Source organism: Plasmodium knowlesi, assembly GCF_000006355.2.
Source record: "Plasmodium knowlesi strain H genome assembly, chromosome: 9".
Classification (NCBI taxonomy): domain Eukaryota; phylum Apicomplexa; class Aconoidasida; order Haemosporida; family Plasmodiidae; genus Plasmodium; species Plasmodium knowlesi.
This window is the reverse complement of record NC_011910.2, coordinates 1,194,388-1,221,899: the sequence shown is the minus strand read 5'-3', so window position 1 is coordinate 1,221,899 and position 27,512 is coordinate 1,194,388. Positions and strand designations below refer to the sequence as shown.

The following is a 27,512-nucleotide window of genomic DNA, read 5'->3' as shown; positions in this document are numbered from 1 at the left end:
TCAAACGAACAAACATAACAGCTTAACAAAATTGCACATGGTGGTACGGAAGAGTGAGAAGGGAATCCTTTTGCTTCCCCTTACGGTAGCCATTTTTTTTTTTTTTTTTTTCGTTTCTATTCCCCTGTTGGTTGGCACGGACAAAATGGACGAGCGTGTGTATGGCATGATTTCCCCCTTCCCCCTGTGGCATCCTTTCATATGTGAAGCGAGCGGAATGACGCTCACGCACGATAGGAATGGTCTCTTCGTATGGCCTCTTCAAATGGCCTCTTTAAATGGCCCCTTCAAATGGCCCCTTCAAATGGCCCCTTCAAATGACCTCTTCAAATGACCCCTTCAAATGGTTACTTCTCCCGTTTTGCGTCCCCCCCGGTACGGCGGCTCCCCCTCAGTAATTTGCCAAAAAAAGACTTCTTCTTATGGCATATCCCTGATTGGCTGTCTTCCTCATCGACATACGCCTTCGGGGCCTCAAACGTTATGTGCTCATTGGCTGATAAATGGGAATTTTTCATTCTCCTCAAACTCCATACTAGGGAGAACCCCTTCTTTGGCAAATCGTAGTTGCGAGAGTTAACACTGGAAAGGATACCTTCCTCGTCTTTCTCTGGAAGGCCCTGAAAATGAGGGCGCGATTTGTTTCCTTTACGTGCATCGTTTGGGCTGGTGTTTCTATTCCGCCCTCCGGGGTTCTTCTCCTCTAGAGGGTTACTTTCCTTCTCCAGACGAGACGACCCGTTCTCACCCTGAAGCGCATGCGGCACATTCATTTCCTTAGTACGGTCCACATCTCCTTGGTCATCCTCCCCCTTACGGATAATCCCTCTATTCGCTCGATTTACATTTCTGTCTTGGAGTGTTACTTTATCACTTTCTTTGGTAACTTCATATATAATGGAACTCCCATTGTGGAGAATGCTTGACGTTGGGATTCCCTCTGGACCGATACCTTTTCTTATGCTGTTCATATCGGTAAAACTACTTTGCACATCCATCTCTTCTTCTACGACAGAGGGGGTGGTCTGGTGATCATCTCTCAAGTTTGACGTGGAAAATGTCATCTCCAAGGAACTTCTCCCACTTGAATCGCCTGAACTGCTATCACTGCGGGTTTCTTTTTTTTTACCATGCAATTTGTGGCCTTGCAAAATGGAAGAGGTTCCCCGTGGAAGGCCTTTCCTCGGCACTGACCCGGGAGACTTCCCTTGGCGAGAAGCTCCGAAGGGGATGTGCCCCCCATTGTTATCCTGGTCATGCTGTTGGTGGTCGTCCGGTTCGTAATTCTTTTGATTTCTCATATGATGAATGCTCGTATGACGGTTCCTTTGGATTCCTTCATCACTGCTCCCATTACTGCTCCCCTCCGAGGAAGACATGCGGTCCAAAAATTTATCAATCACAGAGTGATCACATGGCCTGGAGGCCAATTCCTGCATGTGTCCTTTTTTTTTATTTTTTCTCTCCTTTTTCCTATTTGATAATCCCCCATGCTTATTATGTGGACTCGCTCCCTGGTGCCTGATGTGCTCACCCTTTGAGCGCGACCGATCGCTGGAGTAAATCCATTCCTGCAACTTCCCATTTTCCCACCTCCCCAATTTAAGGACAAGGTTTCTAGATGCAAGTGCGAATAGGGGACCTCGCGGGGTGATGTCTCCTTCGCTGACGTGGCTCAGATTTAGGCGGCTTAGGTAATTCTTCAAACGTTCGATATCTTCGAAGGAAGGGTGATCCCCCTGATGGATCTCTGCACCATTACCTCCATTTGTCTCGTCAGTCTCGTCATCCATTTTATCGTCGGTCTCCTCATCCGTATCATCGCTGTCGTTACCCGTGCCGTCGGTCCCTTCACTCGTAAGGTCTCCTCCCCTCGTAAAGTCTCCTCCCCTCGTGTAGCCTGCCTCCCCTTGGAGCGCGCTCCACGCAGGCGACTCGCTGTACCCCCGTCGTTCCTGCGCTGCGGGCTGATTAAAGTACCTATTCGTCACGGAACAAATGTGCTCCTTCACCCTTTCATAGAAGGTGCAGTTAAATTTGAAGCTATTGCATTTTTTCTTTTGCAGACGATCGAAGTAGGAGCGGCAGGTCTCGTAATACCTCATGCACAGTAGTGTCCTTAGGAAGAGGTAAGCGTCCAGGTTGTTACACTGGGGTGTCATCCCATTTGGGGTTCCATCCTGAGGTGAGGCCTCTTCTGAAGCAGCACGAAATGCCTTTCCGCGTGCCGCATAGTGGTCTATGGTTTTTCCCCATATGGCCTTCTCCAGCTCTCTGCGCACCCGTCCCTTCTCAAAAAAGGACTCCTTTAAAAGATTTAAAAAGAAGTACTCCTTTATCTTTCTTGTCTGATGGAAAAAGAAGAAAAAGGGAGCCTTTTCTCTCCGTTCATATTCCCTAATGTGCCTGATCACTATGAAGACTCCATAACCGTGTTGCTTATTATTAGCCCAGTTTCCAAAATAAATCCTTCCATCATTCCACTTGTAAATACCTATGCCCTCTTTGCTATTATTGGTAGAGTGGTAGCCGTAGAACTGCCTCCTGTCTAACCACATTATTTCGCAAGCACCACCAATGCTGTTCTGCTTCCAATTTGTTATGTACATTTTCTTCCTATGAAAAAAGTAAATGCCTTTTTTGGAGAAACAATTATTTTCTATATGCCCAATGTACATGGACTCATTTTTCAGAATAAAAGCTCCAAAGCCATCTTTTTCTCCTTTTCTGTAATTCCCCAAAAAGACATAATTCGCATAGACATGCTCAATTCCCTTTTCATTTTGTTTATCATTTAACCAAAATCCTTTGTAGAAGGTACCATCTGTATGGGTGAAGATCCCGTAGTGATTTGTCTTGCCTCCCTTCCAGTGTCCTACATAAATACTTTTGGAGAAGTGCACATACAAACCGAACCCTGTAATTTCATCCTTCTCGAACTCCCCTATGTACATACACTGATCAGGGGTAATGATCACGCCTAACCCCTGCTTCTCATTATTTGGACTGATTTCCCCAATGTACACTACACCTGTATCGGCAATGGAAAGCATGTATTTTTCGTAATTTAAGATTATGTACTTTAGGAAGATCAAACTTGTAGCATTTCTCTTTTTAAAGAAAAGGAGAAAATCATCCTCGTACTCCCTAACATACATGAGTATTTTTTTAACGTTAATGGTATACTCTCCTTCCATTTGGTCTGCTAAATTTTTCCATTTATCCAAATGTTCTTCCTCTTTGTGTTCTCCTTTTTCGCCTGACTTGTTCATATTTCTTTTTCTCTCCAAACGGTAGAAATAGTTCTCGTCCTCTGTCTCTTCATCTTCGCTTAGGATATTCTTTCCAACGCCTTCATCCCAACACAGGCGTACGTCTTTCAGCTTCTTGTTAGATTCTCCGTTAGAGATTTGTGCTTTGGCACTGTTCATTTCTCCGCAGCTGCATTCGTTTCCCATTTTTTTTTTTTTTTTTTGATCCCCTATTTTAGTCAGTTCTTCAAGTGTAAATCGGTTCAAGTGGATGTCTCACCTTTTCATATGCGTAGAAGCACAATGGAAGAGGGAAAACACACCTGGATGGTCTCATCTGCCAAGGGGATATGTCTATCTTCCACATCATTTAGTCTGTTCAGCACGGGGCTATACCTTCTGCGCTTCCGCCCTACCGCACAAAGCGCAATAGCCGTGACAAGTAGATCGGTTTATGCGGAGGGGGCAGTGAAGACTCACTCAAATTCTTCTTCAGCGGATGTATAAAGAAGATTTCTTCTTTTCTTCAAATGGTTAAAAACACATTTTTTATGCGAAAAAAAGATTCACTAAAAATAGCACATGCACTTACTCATGTAAAGCTATGCCAGAAGGAGGCAAGTGGAAAGTCATGCATATAGACACATAATTTTCGCATTTAACAGGTACAAATGAAGGAAAAATTAGGGGGGGGAAATAAAAAAAAAAAACTCCTTTGCTTGTCGTTGGGGCGTTTGTCAGTTTCGCACACTGGCCCTTCAAAAGGGGGATAACAATGTGGTGATGTAAAAATAGTGAATTGACGAAAATGGCTCACTGGGAAGGTGAGGTAATTAAAAAGCGAAGTAACGAAAAGGCCAAGCAACCGAGCAAAGAGGCGACTTCTACCTTTTTCCCCTGCTCGTGCAAACCGCAGTGGAGATTACTTCCCCAAAAGGGCGCGGTGCACACTTGTAAACAGGGTACGCTAAATCGAGTTACGCGCAATTCCGATGGAAAAAAAATAAGGTCCAATGAAGCTTCGTTAAACCAAATTGGGAGCGGCAGATAGACCGAGAAAAGTCGTAGCTCTGCGACTCACTAGTAAACGCTCGAAGGAGCATCCCCTCGTGCATACAATGTGGGGACAATTTTATCGCCCTCCCTCGTTACACTCGAGGGGAATGCAAAAATACACAACTGGTGCCTCTCCTGTATCACCCTGTCTACAAGCAAAATTCTGAGAGATACATCCTAGACCCAGTCACGCTTTTTCTGTAGTAGTCTATTATGTTTTGACAAAAGCTGTTGTGCGTGAAATCCTGTATGTGGTTGGGGGAAACATTTCAAATGTATAATCACAAGGGTGGCAAAAAAAAAAAAAAAAAAAAAAAAAAAAAAAAAAAAAGTGCAGCGTTAAATGGACAAATGAGCAACGCACATATCAAGCAATACCTGAATATCCTTCAACTTTATCCAGACGTTCTCTTTCCTCTCTGTAACATTTTCCTAAAAAAAAAAAAAAAGGAGCATAAATGCATACTTTGTAGGTAGAAGAAAAAAAAAAAAAAGGACAATACAAAAGTTAAAAAAAAAAAAAAAACAGCGTGCTAGCTTTTTTTTTCCTACCGTGCTCAGGACAGAACATACGTAAATGTACGTGTCATATGTGAGATGAGAAAATACATGCTTAAAATTGTTAATCTTGAAAAAAAAAAAAAAAAAAAAATAGCTAGTGGGGAAATTTACAAATGTGTGCAAACTTGTAGACGTAGCAACACAAATTCACCTGAACAGTGCAGATAAAAGTGGTAAAGAAAAAAAAAAAAAAAAAAAAAAATGGGGGAAGAAAACAACACAGGTCACAAAAAATTACATAGGTGAAGGAATCCTCCAGGGAGTTGCTCAAATTTAGGCTGTTCAGCAACCCATTTAAATGCTAAACAAGGGGAAAAAGGACACATATAGATTGGGTGTATACAGAAATGTCCACGAAGCATTGTGCCATCGTGAAATGAAGAATTGGCTACAGATTATGGTTATGCTTTCACAAACAGGGGAAGCGGAAAACGGTGTGTGCAGTAACACAATGGGTATTCTCCATGGAAGGTAAGGAGAAAGACTCCCTCCACTCGTTCATCATCATAAACATACCGTGTGCGCAAGTTTTTTATCAAACTGATCGAGGAGCAAAAGGGGAAATAAATAATGCATTGAAAACAAATTCGAGTTTGTGTTCTTGATCATCAAGTAGTAATCATCCTCCATGTGTTCTCCTCTTTTTTGATCCGTTAAGGTAATTTTTTTTCTTCTCGTTCTCTTTTTTTCCACCTTGCTCGTTATACTCGTTCCCTTCCCATTTGGAGGGCCACTCCTCTTTACCAGCAGAACTAGGCATATTTTTTCCGTTTTCTTCTTTTTCTTCGTCAGGGGAACACACTTAATTTCAACGTTTCTGTCTTGGACACACAGCTTGCATCCATCGGGATGGGTCAAATAAAACGAACTGTCTTTTTTCTTACTATTATCATTCCTCCTCTTCAAATAGATCAGACAATGCTTGTTCAAGGGGCACTGAGCACACTGGGGGGTGCCATTACAAATGCTGGACCCCAAGTCCATTAAGGCTTGGCTGAGGTCAGAATAATTGGAGTCACCTTCGCACAGGAAATGGCTCACCCGTTCACAGTGCTTCGTTAAAACGGTGGAGCCGCTATAATTAATGGTATCCGTAATTCTAGAAAAAATCCTAATAACATTTGTGTCGATGCATATATCTTTCCTGTTGTACAGATGTATGCAAATCGCCTTGGATGTATAGTCACCTATTCCTGGTAACTCTTTCAGTAACTTTAAATCGTTGGGAAATACCCCATCGTATTTGTCAACCACATGTTTACAACAGTCTAGTAGATTCTTCGCTCTGTTGTAATACCCTAGACCCTTCCACACTATGAGGACATCGTCCAGGTTACTTTTGGCAAGCTCGAAAATTGTGCCCCATTTGTTCATCCACTTAAGGTAGAAATTTACTACTGCGTGGACCCTCGTCTGTTGAAGCATTATTTCGCTTACGTATATTTGATAGCCCCTAACACTTAAGTGCTTTTTCTCATTGGGGGGCAATGTGTCATCCTCTTGTTTTACTTTTACCGGGGTGCTCCTAATTGGGGTCGTCAAATATTTCGCCTGGGTAACCTCAAACTTATTACTGAGTTGACCTTTGCATTCCTCAGTTGGGTTCTTCTGTACGCATTCATTCTTAGCTCGTTTTACTTCGCGGAGGGGTAACTCCTCTTGGTCCTTTTTCCTCCCTTTTGTAGTAAGTCTCGTCCCCTCTTTTCTATTCGTACCATTTATGCTAATTTGTGCATCCCCCCCTTTGCAGAAGTAGCTCCTTATATCACCCTGGGGAGTTCCTACCTGCACCTGAACGCTGGTCGTGTACGGTGGTTGGTCATTCCGCCAGGGTAATTTTCTCCTATATTTGTAATACCACTCCAGAAGATCTTTTTTCATTTCCGAGCTATGCCTTTTGAGAAAATCGTAGTGGTACTCTGGCTCGGCGTGCCCCCTGCTGCTAGAGGGGGACTTGTTCTCCTTTTCATCTTCCATGTTGAAAGGAATAACTCTCCTTTATGGGTAGCTTTTTCGTTGGAATTTTTTATGAAAAATTGGGAGTATCAGGGACTCCGTCTGGGACCCCCTCGATGGGTGCTCCTTCGACTTGTGGCCTCTACAAGGCTATTATTGCTACTATTATTAGAGCTACTATATAATTGTTATTGTTGCTATTATTAGTTTTTGCCCTCTCCTTGGGGGGTTACACTTCGCAAGGTGAAAAAAAAAAGTGCCCCCCCTCCTGTGTGTATCATCCTGTGGATACCTTTAATTTGTTCATACTTTTTTTAAAAAACTTTTCGTGATGAAAAGTGCCCAGGTTATTGTTTTCCCCATTGGAGCTTCCCCCCTGTATTTTTTTTTTTTTTTTTTTTTTTTTTTTTCGGGGCACATAAAGGAAGAATTGCTTCTTTTATTACACTTTTGAAGGTGTTCAAATGGGGTAAGGATTTGACCACCCTTTTTTTTTTTTTTCCAGATTTGGATAACCTAGATTTAGAACCCCATTTGGGTAAGAAAAAAATCCACAATGACAATCACGAAATATGTCTTTTTTTTTTTTTTTTTTTTCTTTTCTCTAGTCTGTTACTTGCTCAAAAAATTTAGCCTAACAATTTTTTTTCTATCAAAAGCTCATTGATACGTAGGACTCTTTTTTGCAAAAAAAAAAAAAATGAATAAATAGAAAGATCAACTTATCTGAATTAGCGGCATAAAAAATGTGCCGATAAGGGATTGCTCTCTCTGTTGTGCTTTTCCAATGGATCGACTGCGACTCATGATGGGATGTGTTTTTCCCTTAGAAACTTCGCAAAGTGGTCCACCATCATCGGCTACCTTCTGTAAATGCTACATGTTTTACGATGCTGGCAGATATATGTTATATGTCTCCTCTAAGATTTCCCTTTAAAATAAGCGTAATTTCCCAGGATGTTGAATGGCCTCCTCTTAAGCATAACTAACTTCCGTGCCGTGTATAGGATCGGCGTCGTCTCGGTGTTGTATTAGCCTCATGGCTGGCGTGGCCTGAACGGGGATATTTCTCTACATTAAAAAAAAAAAAAAAAAAAAAAAAAAAAAAACGCGTTGCCGTAATGCGTAAATGGAGAACAAACACAAAAAAAAAAAAAAAAAAAAAAAAAAAACAAATGGGAAAAAAAAAGTGCTCTTGTAAAATGTCCTTATTTAAAATTTTTTTTCTTTTCCCAAAGTGGAAATAAATTTAGAGTTTGTTCTTCCGTTGAGTATTTTTTCTTTTTTTCCCATTTAGCGAAATAATATATTTTGCCATTTTTTTTTTTTTTTTTTTTTTTTTTCATTTGGCTAGCAGTGCAAGGGCTATTCTCGCGTTCACGGCGTTGTTAGGCACCATTCTCTGTATCAGTTGGCAGAACAAAAGTAGGTTCCGCTTCAAATGCATCGTTCTGTTTACTGTAGGTGAAAGCGCGCCACTTGGGTGTCAGTCGTCGTTTATTTTTTATTGCCCAGTTTGGAGGATCCGTTCGTTCGGATGTAGCTGTGAACACGGCGTGGGCATATCCTCCCGTGGAGTCTCACCTCTGGGGGGCACCTCCTACTCCTACCTTCAGGGGAGAAAACAAGTACGAACAAACACGACCACCATTTGAGGTAAGGCCTAGAAGCGGCAACCTGAGTGGCATTTCTCCGCTGTAGACTACGCGTGTGCCAAAGTAAACGAACGAGCACATCTTTGGCTTTCTCGCTCAAAATGGAAAACAACGATGAGGGAAAAAATGCTCCCAGGGAGGAAGACGTCCAAAATGGAGAAAGCGGTGGAAAAACCTTTGCCCTTTTCGAAAATGAGAACTTTGAATTGAATGCAAGTGATGATGAGTTCGAGTCGGGGAGCGCCGAGGGGGATGACGCGGAAGATGGCGAGTGCACTGAGGAGGTGGACCAAGACGATGGTGATGAAAGCGGGTCCCAGAGTGAAGACATGTCCTACGGCGATTTGAGTTGCGACGGGGGTAACGATGACGAGGATGAGGAGGATGACGATGACGATAACGATAACGACGGAGACGGTAAGGGGGAGAACCCATCTGGGGAAGATGGTAACGATGTGGATGAGGAGGATCCCCAAGCGGGCGACACAACACAGGGGATAACAGACGTGAGAGCACAAGTATCTGGAATGCTCAAAAGGAAAAACAAAAAAAAGTGGATCAACCAGGAGGAACAAATCTACAAGGACGAAATAGGAGTCTACAGAAAAGGGAAACTGATGAAGAGCGAAGATATTGAGGATCGTATGAAGTATCTCCTGCTGCTATTCAGCGAAAGGGAGAAGGTGATTAAATTACCTTCCGCAGGGGGGAAGGCAAAAGTAAACAAAGCAAGCATTGTGAAAGAGCTTCTATTTTATTACACCTATTTCTATGAGTACAGTGAGGAGTTGATAAAATATCTGTACTACTTATTTGATCTTAAGGAATTGTATTGGTTTCTTGAAATGAATAATCTACCAAAGGAGATACACTTACGAACGAACACGGTAAAGATAACGAGGAAGAATTTAATGAATATTTTGAAAAGCCAAAATATAAATGCAGAAGAAGGAGAAAATTGGAATAACGTAGGGATAGTTATAAACGATGTCAACTCAAACGTAGGATCTTTGAATGAATACATGTATGGATATTACATGATTCAATCAGCCTCTTCTTTAATCCCTGTGTTGGAATTAAACGTACAGCCAGATGATACTGTCTTAGATATGTGTGCTGCCCCTGGGGGGAAGTGCACCTTCATATGTGCTCTCCAAAAAAATAGAGGTTTCGTATACGCAAATGATATTAATAAAATGAGATGCAAAGCTATTGAAGCCAATGCCTCGAGAATGGGGATCCATAATTTAGTAATTACCTCCTTCGATGCGTTGAAGGTTGGACAGAAGTGGAATTTTCTATTCGACAAAATTATTCTGGATGCCCCATGTAGTGGTACAGGAGTGGTTAATAAAAATAAAGGAGCCAGAAGAAAGACGCTTAAGGAAATCAGAGAGCTCGCACAGAAGCAAAGGAAACTACTGAACAATGCCATCAGCTTAGTCAAAAATGGAGGTATAGTCGTCTACTCCACTTGTAGTATCACCGTGGAGGAAAACGAACAAGTTATTAATTATATTTTAAAAAAAAGAGATGTCAATATCCTCCCTCTTGACACCCAAATTGGGGATCCAGGCATTACACACTACAGGAAGAAAGAATTCTCCAGCAAGGTCTCCCTCTGTAGGAGGATTTACCTGCACAAACACAACTACGACAATTTTTTTGTGGCCAAGCTGTGGAAGCGCTCCGACGCCGTCTACACGAAGGGGGGAGTGAAGTCGACCAAGAACAACAACATGGTTGATAAAAACGTTAGAAAGAACAACGACATGGTTGGTAAGAACGATCACAACACGGAACAGAAGGGAGATGGACATCCCAAGTCGGGAATTAAAAACAAAAAAAAAGGGAAATTCCGAAATAGAAAGGGAAAGAAGAAGAAGGAAAAGACGGGCGCACCCTCCACGATACCAAGTGATAAGAAGGTAAAGAAAGGGGCATCCTTTCACAAGAGAAAAACCACGTTCAATGGAAAGAACGCCAAGTTTGGAAAAAAAAAAAAAAAAATACACACGGGGAGGTAAACAATGAGAACGGGTGGATAAATAAATAAGATGGTGGATCCATCCGCCGCTTTGCCTTTTTTTTCAGGTGGGGAGATTTCCTCTCTGCTGAAGGGGTGCATCCCTTCTTTGTACATTGCATGTGAGGAAGACATATTTGGTTTTCTCCATCCCCACGTATTTTTTTTTTATTTTTTAAATTTGAAAAAATTTCCTTTTATTTTTACGCATGAACCATTTTTATGTTTTACCCTGTTACCCGGATGGGAGGGGACACTGCCTCCTCCGCACTAGACTTCCTGTCAAGCCAAAAAAAAAAAAAAAACGTTTTGAATTGCTATAAATGGGCACTTTTTTTCTCCCATCAGACGATTAAGTTGCATCAGACAGGGGTAGCTTACCGTCTGGATGGAGAAAGGCCACACGGAAATGTCAAAACAGGAGAGACAAAATGGCAACCATGTTGCGTGTTATAAAAAGCTCTCCCCATTTGGACACGCTCCATAGGATGATACTCCTTGCGTGGCGATCTTTACCTCATATGGGTCTCCAAGGATGAGCTCTCTGGTCGGGCTGCCTTGGGGAAATCACCCAATCGTCAGATGAAAAAAAGATGCACTTTTTCGTCTTTCTTTTTCCAATTTGTTCCATACTTTTCCGCATTCACAATTTTTACCAATCAATGGTTGGCGCACATCGCCCAGCGGGGACAAGGGAATTATGCGAAGGAGGTGCAGCCGCCCCTGCTACAACGAGACGTGGAAACGCGCAAAGGAGGCAAAGCTATGCTACGGTGTAAAAGGTGTGTGTTGTCAGTGTGCATGAATTATTCTAGTTTGTTAAAAGCTCGACTGGCACACAAGTGACCGTTCATTTAATGTGGCGAAGCTTCGATTTAACCCGAAGCAAGCCCCATTTGATATATTTTTCTCCACTAAGTGTTGCAAAAAAATATATATATATATTTTTTTTTTTTTTTTTTTTTTCCCCCTGAACAGGTCAGCCAGGTCAGGTTACACTGTTCTATCTGGTCCCCTCACCCGGAAGGGAAGAACAAAAAAAAAAAAAAAAAAAAAAAAAAAAAAAAAATGTAGTTCTTCCGAAAAAGGGGAAAATAACTCATCGTAGGAAAAGTAATTCATGGTAGAAAAAATACCTGATCGTGGGGGACTTAATCAAGATAAAGGAAATTAAAAATAGAAAGACACTCATGTACTGATCGAGTGGACAGTCCCTTGCGCGCCGTGTGCAGCCCCTCCACATGCATACATACACACGCACACACACAGAGAACGAAGATATAGAAACATAAAAATGGGGAGTTCCAATGAAAGGATCGAAAAAGAAAAGGATGAACGTGGTGAGAGAGAAAAAAAAACAGTGATGAGAAAGATCGTCATGCCCGAAGGAGGAAATTATTTTCCAAACGATGAACTGCCAAAGTCTGCAAAACTTCCCTTGCTCGGGTGTGCAGGTGAACAATCACTGAAAGACGAAGCAACGACACGACTGTACGACCAAGTTAAACGTACACACCTGAGTATTTTTTTAAAAAAAGGCAGGAGGCATAAAATTAATTCTACAAAATGTGCAACTGTGAAGATGCCCCCCCAGACGGAGAATTTGTCCATGTCAAAATGTTGGGAGCTGCACATGGAGGGGCAACATGAATCAGGATGCTTAAGTAAGCACATCGTGGAGAAGAACTACGTGAGGGGAGAAGATAGGATCGGATCCTTTGATGAGAAAAGCACACCGTTAGGGGATAGAAACAGAAGGAGAGGATCGGTGAATGGAAGACATACCCTTAGGGAAAGGATTCTTCGTGACTCTCCTCCTTCGGAGAAGAAAAAACACATCTTCTGTGAGAACCTTTTTTATGGGCAACCCACCCAGGGGAGTAGTAAAAATTGGAAAGGGGATGAAATGCCATCCCCCTTGCACAATGTCAGAAGCTTCAACGGAGGAACAACAAATCATGGTAGAACAGAGAGAAGTACTTCCACAAAAGGAAAGAATTTCATCCATGCAAAATTAACGAATCCGAAAAAAAATTCATCGGTGAAGTTGAAGAACCAATCGAGTGATGAGCTAATTGGAGTGTCAAACGGAGTATCCAACAGGAAAAGGGGAGGTATACAAAGAAACGACTTGGTGCATGTAAATTTTGATCCATGTGAAGTACAGACAATTGGAAACTCTCCCTCCAAGGACAGTGAAAACACTCCACATGGTGAAGTAAAACACAAATTCAGCCTTAATCATTTTTATAATAACTACTTGAGGAATAGATCGAAATGGTCTCTCCAGATTGCGCGGAAAAACGCACTCATGCGTGAAGGGAGTCGTGGTTCGGGCGAAGCTCCTAATAGCAAAGTGGACACCCCCGTAAGGAGCTCACCCAGTCGATTGGGCAGTAGCGCAACTGGGCTATACACTACCCGCACCGCTGATCGAACTGATAGAACTGATAGAACTGATAGAACTGATAGAACTGATCGAAATGACCGCTTGCCCAGCAAAGGAGTCAACAGAAAAATACGTTTCAAGAAGAGCAAGCTGGTGAAGCTCTTCCGTGGGGGAAACAACGTGTACGTGGAAAATCTTAAAATATATCCCCGTGAGGAGAGGAAAAAGTATGTGTTGTCCAACTGGAAGAGCGCCAAAATTATGGAGAGACCAATCTTGAGTCTGCCCTATGAACCCATTCCCTTAATCGATTTGGAGAATCACAAATATAAGGTAACGAATGATTTACACGTGCCTATGTTACAGACAGAAAAGGAAGATGTTCATTTTTTAAAATTCAAAAATACATGGTATGAGCTTCTTTTCTACACGAGCAGTGGTGGGAGCAGAAGCAGGGAATCTCTCTACAACCACATGATGATGAGACTCAACTTCGAGCTGTTGGTTCAACCCATAAAGGACATTGTTGTGGTCGATCAGAACACTGTGTGCTTTAGTTATCCCTACATTTATAACGCCTACTTTATTCCACCTCTGAATGTTCATGACACGGCAAACTCTCTCCGCATTCAGAAGGCGACAAGCGACCATGCGCTCATAAATAATGGTTCGTGGGTTTTTTTCAAAAAGGAGGAGAAAGGGAGGGGTCGCAAAGAGATGCGGCGAGGGATGCCAAATGGGGGAGGTATAAATGGGGGGGGAGGTGTAAATGGGGTAAAAGACAGAGCGATAATTGGGCGATCATCCAACTACTTCATAAACATGCGGAGAAACAGATACTTCGTCGATAAATGTTCTTTCAGGTGTGCCAAGAAAAGTTACTTGGCCTCTTTGAAAAGTGTTCCTTCTCAAGGTGATGTTATTTCTCCGCCAGTTCATCCTACGAAAGAAGGAATCAACCCTCTTATATGCGGAGAGCCCACGGGGGGAATCCCTCTTTGCAGGGACATTCCCACTGAGAAGGTGAAAAAGGCAAAAACGTTGCCCGTTTGGGGGAAGAGCTTAACAAGTGTGGTAGCGATAAACGGAGAAAAAACGGAAAACAGACACGACACGCATACAAATGGGCGTCAAGTGTGGAATTTGATTAAGAAGGATTCACAAAAAAGGGACACGCGTGTGAAAGAAGAGAATACAACGGAGAATTCCCAACTTAGAAAGAGGAATACCAACCCTCCGAGCAACTCCCTGTTCGACTGCTCATGTGTGTATATGACCTACGTGAATAGCAACATAGAACCCATCTTTCCCTACACATATAAGAATATATTTTTCCTATTCCAATATTACCATAATTATCTTAATGGGGTAATCAGCTATTTCAGGCAAGATAAGATAGGGAGGGGGCTCCTTCCTTCCCATCGGAGCGGGAAAACTGTTCCTCCTCCAGTTCCCCCGCTCATTTCTTCGCTCACATCGCCGCCTACCTCCCCCCCGCATATGTCATGGCCTGCCTCTCCGAACGGACAGGGACACAAGGGGAGCACCTTCGCAGATGTGAACAATTTAAAAATACGAAACCTTATAAACGAAAAGCTGTACGATTCCGTTTTCAGTTACGTGAAAAAAAGAAATTTAGAAAAAGCAAAGGCGTATAGAGAGGGGAGAAGGAGAAAATCACCCCAAGTACCTATATTTTTATGGGTTATTTTTGGAGGGAAGGATATGAAGTCCATCGATTCAATAAACACCATTTATAAGATTCTGAGGTACGCCACAGAAATACCTCCCTCTGAATATATGAGATACTTATCAAAATTGGAAAGGAGAAAAATTAAAAAAAATATGCACACCAAGTGTAGCAAGAAGAAGCAAGGGGTCTGTCCAGACGGCCAAGAGCAACAGAATGAAACCACAAAGAGGGGTATTCCACATGAACAGGAATATGATTCAGCCAATGAGTTCTTCCCGAATTTAGCAACTCAGTGTAATGTCACCGAACCAAGCACAGGGAGGCTCACCCAGAAGGCAAAAAAGGAAAAGAAAAAATTGCCCGATTTACCCTCTAATATTTTCTTCCACAAAAATCTATACAGAAACGCTACCGAAATATACGATCGAATAGTGGCGTACTACGAAGAGTACAATCAGAAGTGCGACGCGTTTGGCCCAGACAACTATGATAATTTTTTGGACTACTACAGGGAAAGGGTAGATGCGTCCTCGGGGGATAAGGAAGAGGAGGATGCGCAGTGGGGGGGAGATCATCGTGGCGATCATCGTGGTGATCATCGTGGCGATCATCGTGGCGATCATCGTGGCGATCATCGTAGGGGAGGTCAACTTGGAAAGAACCCGCAGAACACGGAGGAGGACGATACATACGATTTCTTCATAGAACGAAGCGACAGCGAAGAGGACGAGCTCTTTGACTTCATTTCCTATCACATGCAGGGAAGAAATCCCTCGTTTGAAAAAAGCGGCGAACATGTAAAAGAAGACAAGTTAAATTACACTGATATTTACGGGCCACTAATTTACAAAAAGAGAAATAAAAAAAACCCAGTAAGGTATTCATTTTTGTTGTTGGATTACCCAGCGTATTATAATAGCACGGGTCATCCTTCCCCCTTGACCTTCAAGACAAGTGCCCTGGCGGCGCTGAAGGAGGCCTTGAAGGAGCTGCGCAGGGAGACCCAGCCTGGAGGGGAAAGCCAGGAAGACGAAGGAGGCGAGGAAGGCGGCATTAGCAGCGTTGAAGATGCTAGCGGTAATAATACTAGCCTTGACGATTATATGAGCAACAGTGGCAATAGCAGCGCTGCGGTATCTATAAACATCTTGGGGTACTCTCTTGGTTGCTGCGTGGGACTGCAACTACTTCTAGACATTGCGAAGAGCCTCTACAACGACTTCTTCCAAGGGGAAAGCAAAACGCCTTTTCATCGAAAGGAAAGAGAACCCATTAGGGAACCCCAGAATGAAGGAAATGATTTGTCCATCAAGCTAAACAGTAGGAGTAAGAAGAAAGTTAATGAATACGTCTATGACGCACGGAAAATATTAACCTTTCGAGATGTCTTTGTGAGTAGACCTTCTTTCTCATCAAGTGATTCGCAACAAGGAGGGAATCCAGAGACAAGTGCCCAAGGGGCAGAAGACAAAGACGATGCGAAAAACGGGAAGGTTAGGAAAGATACCCCCTATCAAACACATTCCTACGCAGAATTATGGCAAGGGAGAAGTAGTAACTACTGTTGCAGCGTTACCAACTATCGACAACGGAATGAACTGAAAGTCGGGATTCACAAAGGTGCAGTGTGCAAAAATGGATCGTGCAAGAGCGTCCCCAAAAAAGTCGGCATAAGTGAAAGCCTGCAAAGTGTAAAGCAGCGAAAGAAAGAAGTGGAAAAAATATTATGTAACGAATTAAACATAACTGTAGACAAAGTCATCCTAGTTGCACCATTTACGAACACGCAAAAATTGGTGAAAAGCATTTTAAGAAATAGTGTACTATTCTTACTTAGTTGGTTTGTCATGAATAAAAAATGCCCCTATGTCCACTGGGACAACATCTCTGTGCTGAGAGAATTTTTTAAAATACTATACGACTTAAAAGGAACAGAACATTTGAGCACCATTTTTGCAAATTTGCAAATTCATTTTATCCATGGGGAGAAAGACACACTGGTCAATTACGAAATGAGTTTGAAGCTATATAAACTTACAAACACGCTTACGTCAAGATATGCCTTACATCATGTTAAATCTTTTCTGTATATTTTCAAGGAAGATTGTCATTCCTCCATCTTTAACACTGACGGAGAAAATAAAATTCTGCAAATTATTTTTAAGCCCCTCCGATTGCATCCCTTCAGCACAACTAACATACACAAATTGCATTTCAGCCTGTACAGGGACATTTATTTGTTAAAGACGGCCTACTTGCAGTACATCTCTGCAGTGACGTCTAAGTTGCTTCGTGCGTGAATTCATGTGCCAATTCCTTCTCCCCGAAGTTGGTGTATCTCGCTTATGCAACAATGGAGTTGTTCATTTGGAAGGTGGCTTGGCACAGTTGTCGAGAATGGCTCCTGTGCCCCTTCTCTTTATGCCCCCCCCTGGGACGATTTGCCTTTCTGTTGCTACTTTTTTTTTTTTTTTTTTTTTTTGCTCGCCAGCTAGCTATATTGTTCATTTAACCTCAATTAACCGTATTTAATAGCATTTTTTTTTTTTTTTTTTACCTTGCCAGCTAGCCATTTTACACATTTTCCGCTACAGTTAACCGTATTTTTTTTTTTTTTTTTTTTTCCCGTTGGGGGATCAGAATGAAGTCGTTCGTGCTGGGGATTGGCAATGATCGACGTCAAACCGTGGAAGACAGTAACAAAGTGTCCTTAAATAAAACTCTGCACTATGCAGGTAAGAATTATCTTAAAAAAAAAAAGGGAAACGAACAGCCGTTTTGAAAAAAAAAAAAAATTAAAATGGCCGCCAGTTTGTTCCAAGGTCGTAGCCGCTGATCGGTTGGGAACAGACAACCCATCACCACTGTGGCCGCGATAACCCTGCGGAGAAATCGGATCACGCAATACAATAAGGGAGCAACACAAAGGCCAGCACGTAGGGATCGCCGCTCACATGTCAATAACCCTGGACAGCTTCTGTATCCTGTTTAGTAGAATGTCGCCCTGTACAGCGGAAAAGAGAATGGCATAAAGGGAGTACTCAAATGGATGGACAAAAATGGGTCAACCGATAGGTCGACACACGGCCACAGAAATATATTCCCCTCCGTCCCGGACAAATCAACGGGAAGATATGGTCTCACGATCACGCGCGCACTTCCAATCGCGTACCGGAGCAACTTACCTTTTTAATGGTGTTCAAATACAGAGTGTTCCTCTCGTTGGGCTGGTTGCTCTCTATCGAACCATTCACCTTGTCAATTTTGCAGTTCAACTTTCCATTTGCAATGAAGGAAGAAATTTCGCTCTCTATAAATTCCTCACTAACCCCAAAGGCGTATGCCATATTTTTAAGCGTGACGCTTTTGAAAGGCTCCAAGAATTGCCTATAAGCTCTCACCCTCGTGTTTCGAATAAAATATCGGTAATGCCTTCCGAAGTATCTATCCCTCTTCACTCGCATGGCTATTTTTATTGTCTTTTCCATAAACGCCCGATATTCGCAGTGATAAAAAGAGGATATGTAACTGTGCAAATCTTCGTCACTGCTCGTGACCTGCAGAATTACTGAGCTGTTCAGAATTTTTTTATCCAACACGGTTCTCTCTTCTGTCATCTGCATGAACGGGTCAGGTAAAAAAAAAAAATAAATAAATAAAATAAAATAAAAATAAGAAGGGGGTTAAAAAGGGGGTTAAAAAGGGGGGGCGGGAGCATTTTTTTCCACAAGTTCAATTTGGACAGCGTTACACTGTGCACACATGAGGCGGAACAAAACTCCCGTTCTGCCAATGCCAATGGCAATGTTGCACCATCTTACAATTCCCAGGATGACAACATAAAATATAATATCGTCATATGAAATGATTTCCGTTGCTGTAAATGTTGAAGCAGCATCGATCAAAATTTTTGAGGCTTCTGGAAAGTTCCTAATCATAATGTAATTCAAAGCTTCGTAAATTTTAAGTTTGTTTTTTCTTTCCCAATCTCCTCCTTTTTCCATCTGCGTTCTGGCCTGCTCTAAATATTTTTTGGTGTTTTTCAGGTCGTTAAAGAAGATGCTTATTCGTATTATCGTGAGGAGGATATCCAGTTTCACGCCAATACCTATGTCTTTTTTGTAGGCTTCCTCATATTCCTTGAGTGCATTTTCCTGTGCGTTGAAGGGATTGGCGGGATGGTTGGTGTGTGTTGGGTTATTCATGCACACGCAACAGATGGATGGATCAAACACAGGGGGGGGCAAATACAGAATGAACAAAAATATTATACACCCACATTAGTGAGTCAATATTTCAGTGCGTTTCACACACAAACTGCGAAAAAGAGACATCCCTCTCCAACATGGGAAGAGGAAAAGTTCTCTCATTTGCCTCTGCTAACCTTGTCTCCTATTTTGCAAAAAAAATTTGCCTTGAGTAAAACATCATTTTTAGTATCAACAGAGTCAAAATTCTCGGAGGCCTCTTGGATTTTCTTTTCTATTTCGTTAATTTCTTCGTCTGCATTTTTTTTTAAAGAATTGTAAAGTTCCTGGTCTACAGGAATGTTCAATTCTTCGCATACATAGTTATAATATGGGTACATGTTATTTTTCTTTATTTCATCTTGCAACTTCATCCATGTTTCGTTCTTCTCATCTGGCGATATATGTGTCAACTGCAAAATGTAAAATAAATCAGCCAGGTAAAAATTGGGGTAGCTGTTTTTGTTCAGCTCGCAGATATCTTCTTTGTTTCCTTCCATTTTGTTGTGGTTCCTTCTGTTTTTCTGTTTAGTCATAAAACAAATTGAGAAATGTGCCTCTTTGTTTTATTAAGGGGCATTTTGGGGAAGAGGGGAGGTCATCCTTCCTCTTTCGCGTTCTCTGACGTCAGATGGATGGACTTGGCCAGTATTGGGGTTTCAGTATTTGTGAACTTTGCAATTTTGCAGCTTTTCAATTTTTTGTAATTTTTTGGAGGGGAAATTTTCGCATGCACGGAATTTGGTGTAAGGGGCGAAAGGAAATGCTAATATAGTATAATGAGCGTGTGAAATTGCGGAAATGGCGGGGCTCACGCGGGGACAACTTCACGTGACTTCCTCCCTTCCCAAAGGATGATATTTGACTCCCCATTGCCATTTACTTTGCGGGGCTTATTCCCATTTAGGCGTTATTAAAAATTGACGCAAATAAAAAAAAAAAAAAAAAAAAAAAAAAAAAGGGGGGCACACAGTAGGCACATAATATGTACGAAAAAAATTATTGCCTCAAGAAAGAAAGGATAATTGCCCACGAGTCTTTATTCTAGTAACCTAAGGAAGTACATATATCAGCGGAGGGTAATCATCTTCATACATGATGACAATTTTTATAGTGCTTTTTCTCCCCTTTCCCGCTTTACACACCCCTGGTGGTGCCGGCTGCCCAGGGAGGAAGAGCGCCACTGTGCAGATAATGTAAATGTTAACCGTCGCCATCGTGATTGCTTCGGTACTTTCCACAATGGAAACATCCCCAAAAGGAACACCCCGTTCTCACGCACCTGGCTCCTCTTCACCTTTGCACATGATGATGAAACACCCCCCCCCTCCTCCTTTTCTGTGCCTTCCGTTTAAAAGACATCCTCAAAGGACTACCAACTGAAGTACCATTTGTTCCATGCTAACTCCCAAGGTTAAATTCCCTAATGGTAGACATTTGGGTATTCTTGTGAAAGTTTATTCGTGGTATACATAAATTGGTACTCCCGAATGTGCGATTTTATTTTTTACCTTTTTAATGCGGGTATTCCGCTCAAATTAACAATTTTTTGTTATGCAAAAAAAAAGAAAAGGCACCCCCCACACACATAGATCACCGACAAGGAAAACTGCAATTGTTGTAAAATTCGCAGGGGATACATCACAATGGGTGATTATACATGTACATGTCCATGTCAGGAATAGCTACCGTTCTACTGATCATCTGTTCGTGATGTAGCAACATAAATATGCCATTTTGTTAACACAGATTAAGTTTTTACTTGCGTGTGCAGTTATCGTTTATGAGGAGTGTGGTAATTTCCCTCACAGAATCGGGAAGAAAAGGATATAAGCAATGACAATCCTTAATATGAATTAGAAAGGCATGTAGACGATATCACAGATAAGGGGATTATACAACGAGACCCACTTATCCGCTTTTTTGTAATTACTCCCGTGGTGCCTGTGTGGGGGATTAACATATCCTGTGTCATCATTAAACCCTTTCCGCCAAGACAACTTCTAGCGCGCCCATGTGGGTATAGCCAGGGTTAGATGGTCCTAAAGATATATATGCGCGTGTGCAGTTTTTATTTATTAAAAAATTAATTAATTTTTTATCAATTAAAAAAAAAAAAAAAAAAAATTGCGCAGTGGTTAAAAGGTAATACTGCGGCGATATAATATAAAGGTTAACACATATATAAATATATATTTACACAAGGAACATTTTTTCTATCAAAGCAGTTATATACACACGTGCACATAAGATAATATGCATATATATAACAAAAATGAAAATGGTAAATTGCGGAGGTGTTTACTTTTTTAATTATTCCTTTTCCTTCGTTGTATGTCTCAGCTGATTTGATTTGATCTGACCTTAGAACTGATTTTTTTTTTTTTTTTTTTTTTTTTTTTTTTTTTTTTTTTTTATGCGTGTACCATTCATCAGCTTGGCATAATTTTTTTTTTTTTTTCTGTTCAGACGGATGTGATTAAAGCAGCGCATGCACATTTCTGCATTATACAAACTAGCACATCTATTTGTACACATCATTGCAACATACGCATAAAAGTACACACGCGAAGGTGAAAAAATGTACTTTACAGAAATATATACACACCCACGCATGCGTAGGTAACGCCATACAGATCTCCATGTGTGCACGTTGGGTGTAGGAATAAAAATGGAATATTACATCTTACAAATGTTCCTTTCTTCGTTCGATTGGTTGATTGATCTATTGACCGGTTGATCTGTTTGGACGGGTCCTCCCTCTGGGAGATGGCCACCTCCTTTACGTACAGTACATGTTGTATGCACATATGCGAACGCGGTTTTTTTCACAGCTCGTCGGTTGGTCTGCCTATTTCTTGGTCTCCTGGATCTTCTCCCTTCCTCCCCTTAGACTTGTCAACTTTCGTTCCTTTTTCATCTTTTCCGTTGCTACGTGTGGCTCCTCCGAATCAGTTTACTGCTGATTATCAGAGTCGTCTGTCGTTGGGGGGTCTTCCTTCTTGGGTGGTTGATCAATTTGTGGTCGCGCACCTCTACAGCATGGGTTGGATCCGCTTTTCTGGAGGAAGTCGTTGAACATGGATTCGATGTCAAGACCACTTGGTAATCCCAAATTTCCGAGGGCTTCGTTAAAGTTCATTCGGTTCAAAAAGGGCAACATCATTCCATTTCCGTCATTTTGGCTCTCAAAGAATTTTACCATGTCGTTCATCATTTTATTTAAATCATCTGGATTAAGTGGTTCCATGGGGAAAGGGTTGTTACTACCAGATCCTCTGAGCATGTTTTTTCCATTGGCATTGCATACAGTACTGATATGGTTTCTACTAAGTTGGCTGTTAAAGAAGACGCTAAATGGTTTTTCCTTGTTCTGGTCTTCCTCAGTGATATTTCCTTCAATGCTAAAGGAACTATTTTTTAGAAAAATGGACAGAGCTTTTTCTTTGGTCATTGGTCCTTGTTCGAGATTTTCATTCTGGTCATCACTTCCATCATTTATGGAGCTCTCATTTTCTTCAATTACATTATTTCCGTCGAACACTATTTTTTTGGATGTGTGTGAAGAGAAGGAGTAGCTGCTTTGCACATGTGGAACATCTAGGTTGTTCTCCTCATCATCCTCCATCACTTCCGATAAATCTTGCTTTTTATCTTTTCCTGAAATAGAGCCATCTTCAGTTGAAGCAGAGTCGTAGGTGGACTCCAGTCGTTCCGTCAATTGATCCACATTCGTAATATCATCATTTTGGTTTACATCACCATCTTCATTAGATTCATTATTTCTGTACAGGTGGAAAAATTTTCTTCTTAATTCAGAAAAAAATTTCATACATATACCCTGGAAATCCTTCTTAAAATTTTTTAGATTTGTAGTTGGTGGTCTCAAGTTGTGTAACTCCAACATGAGACGAACTTTGTATTCCTCAGCAGCATCTTTTATAATTTGTTCATTTGCGTTGTTAAATAATGCATTCATTTCCTTGGATCCGTTATTGAAGTTAACATCAAACTTGCTAAATGCACATTTGAACCCGTTATTGGAAAATGAAAATTTACAACTATCATCCTTCTTGGTAAAAATTTCGTTGATCACGCTGAGAAATTTTTCATGTTCACTGTTCTGTACTTGTAATTTTGCAGTGATGTTTTTTATTTCTTCTGGCTCCTGGTTTGCGTTATCTATGCTTAGGGAGTACACGGGCAAGAGGAGCAGGACGATCGAGAGCGCAACCTTCTTCATCATTTTGGCGGCTACAGAGAAGTGAAGAGCGATAAAACGAAGGTGAATTTATTACTTGGCCTATTTAAGTCTTATTCCCTCCTGGGGGTGGGTAATACGAATAAGCAATTAACGACTGTATATATAAATACGTGTAATGGTTATACACTTGCTATATCCCTACATACAATATACATGTACGTATACATGTGCGTATACATGTACGTATACATGTACGTATACATGTACGTATACATGTACGTATATATGTACGCATATATTATCTACATATGCATGTGTTCGGGAGGAGTCGGTACGGACGGAATACCTTCGCAATTTACTTTTCTTACCTTAAATCAAATATGGAACTGGTAAATATAATCAGGGGGAAAAATTAAAAAAACTATTCCTCTGTAGGTAGTTTTTTTTTTTTTTTTTTTTGCTTTTTTATTTTAAGCGCTTTTTATACGTTTCGATTTGCTACACTAGCACTTGACGTGTTGAGCTTTTTTATTATTTGGGGAATCCTTATTTTATTTTATTTTATTCTATTCTTTTTTTTTTTTCTTTTTTTTTTTTTTTATTTTGCTTTGTTTTGAGTTTTATGCATTTGGTTTTTCTTACATTGATTAATATTTTTTCGCCGAAAAGAAAAAAATTAATTTTGCCGCCACGGATAAAGGGATATTATCTCATCTACATATCATATAGAGGTATAAAATAACTGGCGGAAGAAAAAAAAAAAAAAAAAAAAAAAAAAATATATATATATATATATTGGCACGCTGATTTGCCCCTTTTTTTGCTTGGGCTTTTATCTCGCTGTGCTGTATAATTATTTTGCCACTTTGCCTCATATTATTTTTTTTCAACGACCAGGCGATCGACCACAACGGAAGAGGAAACGAGTTAAAGTAGGGAGGGGCGGACCGACCTTTTTCCTTTCAATTCTGTTCTTTTTTTTTTTTCTTTTTTTTTTTTTTCATTTTTTTTTTTTTAATCTTATCATAACTCTGCCGCTCGATCACCTGATGTGATGATGTCGGAGGATTATAAATGAAGAAAAAGAAAAATTCCTCTTCCACCCTCATAAGAATATGTTTTCTCAAGGCCAACCGTGCGTGAACGCAAATGCGTGTACCTGCAATAATCCTTGGTCCTTTAATATATATATAGAAGGTTGCAGATATACATGTGCAGTGGTTATAAACATACGCTCTGCTAAAACAAAGCAGTGTACATTTGCGCATAATACGTAGGAATTATTTACGCGTACATTCATGACATGCATATGTACTTTTATGTACGTATATTCATATCCATCCTGACATGGGCAGTGGTCCTCGTGCGCATCACCTGTTTTCATGTATATATATATATTTATATATTTATATATATATATAAAGAAAAGAAAAACGACTCCCGGCGAGATCGGCGACCACAACGGATACACCTATGTAGAGGGCACCTAGGTAAAGAATGTGTACGAAATAAAACGAACCTTGTATCTACGAAGTTTACTGTGCCCATATGTATATATGCATGTACTTTGTCAATGTAGCATATGGTGGATCTTCCGCTTTCCTTGTTATGGCCCTGCACCGAGCAATGTGTTAAAAGGGAAAGGGGGTGGTGCCGCCAGTGGGCAAAACCATTCGCCCTCCACATAGGCACATACGAGTGCTTCATGTGCGCATATCTATTACATACGTACAGGTAACTCACGTGTGCAGTACGCATCCTCCCATCTTTACATCACCTCATGGTCGTGCTACATTATGGGGACTCCCCGGCATATGCCCAAATCAGTCAAACTTTTTTGAGAAGCAATTTTCGAAAAAAATCAAGCTTTTTTCTTTTTTTTTTTTTTTTTTTTTTCCCTTCGCACGTGAAGGTTGGCACCTTACTCAGTTTGTTCCGTTCGCTCTTCTCCTCATTTAGCATATGCAATTTATACATATACGCATATGAGCATTAGGAAGGGGAAAAAAAAAAAAAAAGTTGCTTCGTGTAACACGATCAAACAACTGATGCGCGTAAAGTTATGACTCGTCCAAACAGGTAGCTTTTTTCCCTTATCCCGTTTAAAAAAAAAAAAAAAAAAAAAAAAAAAAAAAAAAAAAAAAAAGCTAAAAAGTTAGCAATTTTTTAAAAACTGTTTCTCACTTAAAATTAAAAAAAATTTAATACATTTTTAAATAGCATTTTGAAAGTTTGGTAGGAAGATAGAATATCAGAGGAGCAGAAAAAGTGGGACGCCTTTTTTCCCGTTCTCTACATCGTGCATACAAGAAATAAGCACATGCTAACGTACACACCAACGTTACGTACCTACGCGTGCGTACTTACCTATGTGAATGTTGATATGCTCATTTCCACACACATGTGTAAAAGAGCAGTTGCACCAGGATGTCCTTTTTTTTTTATGTCCCACGCATGCAACTGAGGTATGTGAACAGTTATAAAAACAAATGGTATGCAACTGCCGCTAACACAAAATGGGAACCATGTTAAGGAGGGGAAAAAAAAAAAAAAAAAAAAAATGCAACTTGGGTATGGTGAACAAAATGAAGGTAAATATATGATGGAAAAAAAAATGTTCTGGCCTATTTTGCACATATTTTAAAAATAACGACAGAGGGGGGGGGGGTTCCCTTGGCACGCACATAGACCTACGCATTGAGGATTTCTGAAATAACAAAGGCAGTGGTCTACACGGATTCGATGTCCTTTAAAACAAAGGCAGGCAACTTGAAGGCGGCCGAGTGGTTCTCGTAACTATAATACTTCAGGTCATTAAACTCCTTCGACTCTAGGCGTTTGTTCGGCTTGGACATGCCGGTGTCGCTTTTGGAGCAGCAGAGAATTCCTGTGGGGAGGGGGGAGAGGTGACATGAAGGCGAAATGGCATAAAAGAGAAGTGACCATGTGGGTAAGGGGTGCAACGCATATATCACAACTTAGTGGCCATGTGGTTGGCCCCTTTCTCCTCGATGAACGTACCTATACAGCCACAGGGATACGTCGGGATGCTGATGTTAGCATACTCGACCTTCTTGAACATTTTTTTTGCATATCCCATCATGCTCTTTATCGTTCCTACGTGGATCCAAATGGACTCGCACTGCGGTATTGGGGAGGGAAGCGACATTTAACGGGTGGAAACATTTGACGGGTGGAGACATTTGACGGGTGGAGACATTTGACGAGTGGAGACATTTAACGGGTTGAAACATTTAACGGGTTGAAACATTTAACGGGTTGAAACATTTAACGGATAGCGGAATAGCAAAGAATTTCCACACAGAAGATGCCGCGTGGAATCTATATCTACGCATAAGGCAGATTCACACATGCCCCTCTGGTGTTTTTCTTACCTGCGCGACGCAGTATCCATTAGGCTTAAGCGCGTTGTACACCTTTTCGTAAAAGTTCTGGTTAAACAGAGATTCGGCTGGGCCGATGGGGTCAGAACTGTCCACGATAATTACATCATATGTGTTGGTGACATTCTCCAAAAATTTACTGGCGTCTTCAATGAAAACGTTTACTCTCTTATCGTCGAACCCACAACTGATGTTCTTGAAAAACGTTTTGGATACCTCGATAACCATTTCATCTATTTCGCAGATATCTATGTTTTCTATGGACTTATATTTACATAGTTCTCGGATCACTCCTCCGTCTCCTCCTCCCACAACGAGTATGTTCTTTGGCTCCTTGGCAACTGTCATGGGTACGTGGGTCATCATTTCGTGGTAAGCGAATTCGTCCTTCTCTGTTAACTGTATGACTCCGTCCAGGATTAACACGTTCCCGAAAGTTTTACTCTCGAAGACGAGGATACTCTGCGATTGGAAGGAGAGGACGATATCGAAAATGAGGTGAATAAAAGGGGTGAACAAAAAAAAAAAAAAAAAAAAAAAAAAAAAAAAAAAAAAAAGTGTATTCGACAGAGAAGACTGTTCGAAAGAGTGAGCCGCTCCGCGAAGAAGGACCTACCTGATACTTGGACTTGGCCTGGTGGATGATTCTCTTTATTTCCAGACTGAAGGCTTGACCAGGCCACATCTGGGAAAATTCGCTAAACCAGTTTTTCGAAAACAGAAAATAGGAAAAGTTCATTTTCTTTTTTATGTGATATAACACCAGGGAGCACAGACCCCCCACCAGCATACACGTCAGCTTGGCTTTGTTGTTGTTCATGAGCTTATCCATTTTTTACACTTTCTGCTTAGTGGTGGTGGTGTACAGGTGTTTTTTTTTTTTTGTATCCTCTGCGTGTTCTGCGTTTATGGTCCGCTTGTGCTATGTTTATTCGTTTTCCACTCCTTATCTGCTCCTTCCTTTCAAGTCGCTACTAATCCCTCCTCGTAGTGTTTTTATACCCACAGTATTTCTATCGAAGAGCAATCTTCGAGGCGCGCTTGTCACAAACCCTATATTTCTCCCCTCT

At 41.1% G+C, this 27,512-nt stretch overlaps 7 protein-coding genes across 7 annotated transcripts; 2 read left to right on the top strand and 5 right to left on the bottom strand.

The window, feature by feature from the left end:
• Positions 1-347: 347 nt before the first annotated feature.
• Positions 348-3,458, bottom strand: PKNH_0927600 (uncharacterized protein; the record flags this gene model as incomplete). Its single annotated transcript, XM_002259266.1, has 1 exon — positions 348-3,458. One exon carries the CDS (start codon positions 3,456-3,458, stop codon positions 348-350), a length of 3,111 nt encoding a protein of 1,036 aa, XP_002259302.1.
• A 998-nt stretch (positions 3,459-4,456) lies between these two features.
• On the bottom strand, positions 4,457-6,845 carry PKNH_0927500 (A/G-specific adenine glycosylase, putative; the record flags this gene model as incomplete). Its single annotated transcript, XM_002259265.1, has 5 exons — positions 4,457-4,552; positions 4,686-4,739; positions 4,860-4,934; positions 5,107-5,169; positions 5,385-6,845. 5 exons carry the CDS (start codon positions 6,843-6,845, stop codon positions 4,457-4,459), a joined length of 1,749 nt encoding a protein of 582 aa, XP_002259301.1.
• Positions 6,846-8,580: 1,735 nt separating this feature from the next.
• PKNH_0927400 (rRNA (cytosine-C(5))-methyltransferase, putative) lies at positions 8,581-10,506 on the top strand (the record flags this gene model as incomplete). The annotated part of the gene is made up of 1 exon (XM_002259264.1): positions 8,581-10,506. The coding sequence occupies one exon, from the start codon at positions 8,581-8,583 to the stop codon at positions 10,504-10,506; it is 1,926 nt and encodes a 641-aa protein (XP_002259300.1).
• Positions 10,507-11,799: 1,293 nt separating this feature from the next.
• Positions 11,800-16,887, top strand: PKNH_0927300 (conserved Plasmodium protein, unknown function; the record flags this gene model as incomplete). The annotated part of the gene is made up of 1 exon (XM_002259263.1): positions 11,800-16,887. One exon carries the CDS (start codon positions 11,800-11,802, stop codon positions 16,885-16,887), a length of 5,088 nt encoding a protein of 1,695 aa, XP_002259299.1.
• A 650-nt stretch (positions 16,888-17,537) lies between these two features.
• On the bottom strand, positions 17,538-19,334 carry PKNH_0927200 (26S proteasome regulatory subunit RPN7, putative; the record flags this gene model as incomplete). The annotated part of the gene is made up of 4 exons (XM_002259262.1): positions 17,538-17,591; positions 17,773-18,204; positions 18,409-18,741; positions 18,972-19,334. 4 exons carry the CDS (start codon positions 19,332-19,334, stop codon positions 17,538-17,540), a joined length of 1,182 nt encoding a protein of 393 aa, XP_002259298.1.
• Positions 19,335-21,790: 2,456 nt separating this feature from the next.
• Positions 21,791-23,077, bottom strand: PKNH_0927100 (parasitophorous vacuolar protein 1, putative; the record flags this gene model as incomplete). The annotated part of the gene is made up of 1 exon (XM_002259261.1): positions 21,791-23,077. One exon carries the CDS (start codon positions 23,075-23,077, stop codon positions 21,791-21,793), a length of 1,287 nt encoding a protein of 428 aa, XP_002259297.1.
• A 2,690-nt stretch (positions 23,078-25,767) lies between these two features.
• On the bottom strand, positions 25,768-27,274 carry PKNH_0927000 (spermidine synthase, putative; the record flags this gene model as incomplete). The annotated part of the gene is made up of 4 exons (XM_002259260.1): positions 25,768-25,925; positions 26,060-26,180; positions 26,434-26,904; positions 27,059-27,274. 4 exons carry the CDS (start codon positions 27,272-27,274, stop codon positions 25,768-25,770), a joined length of 966 nt encoding a protein of 321 aa, XP_002259296.1.
• Positions 27,275-27,512: the final 238 nt, after the last annotated feature.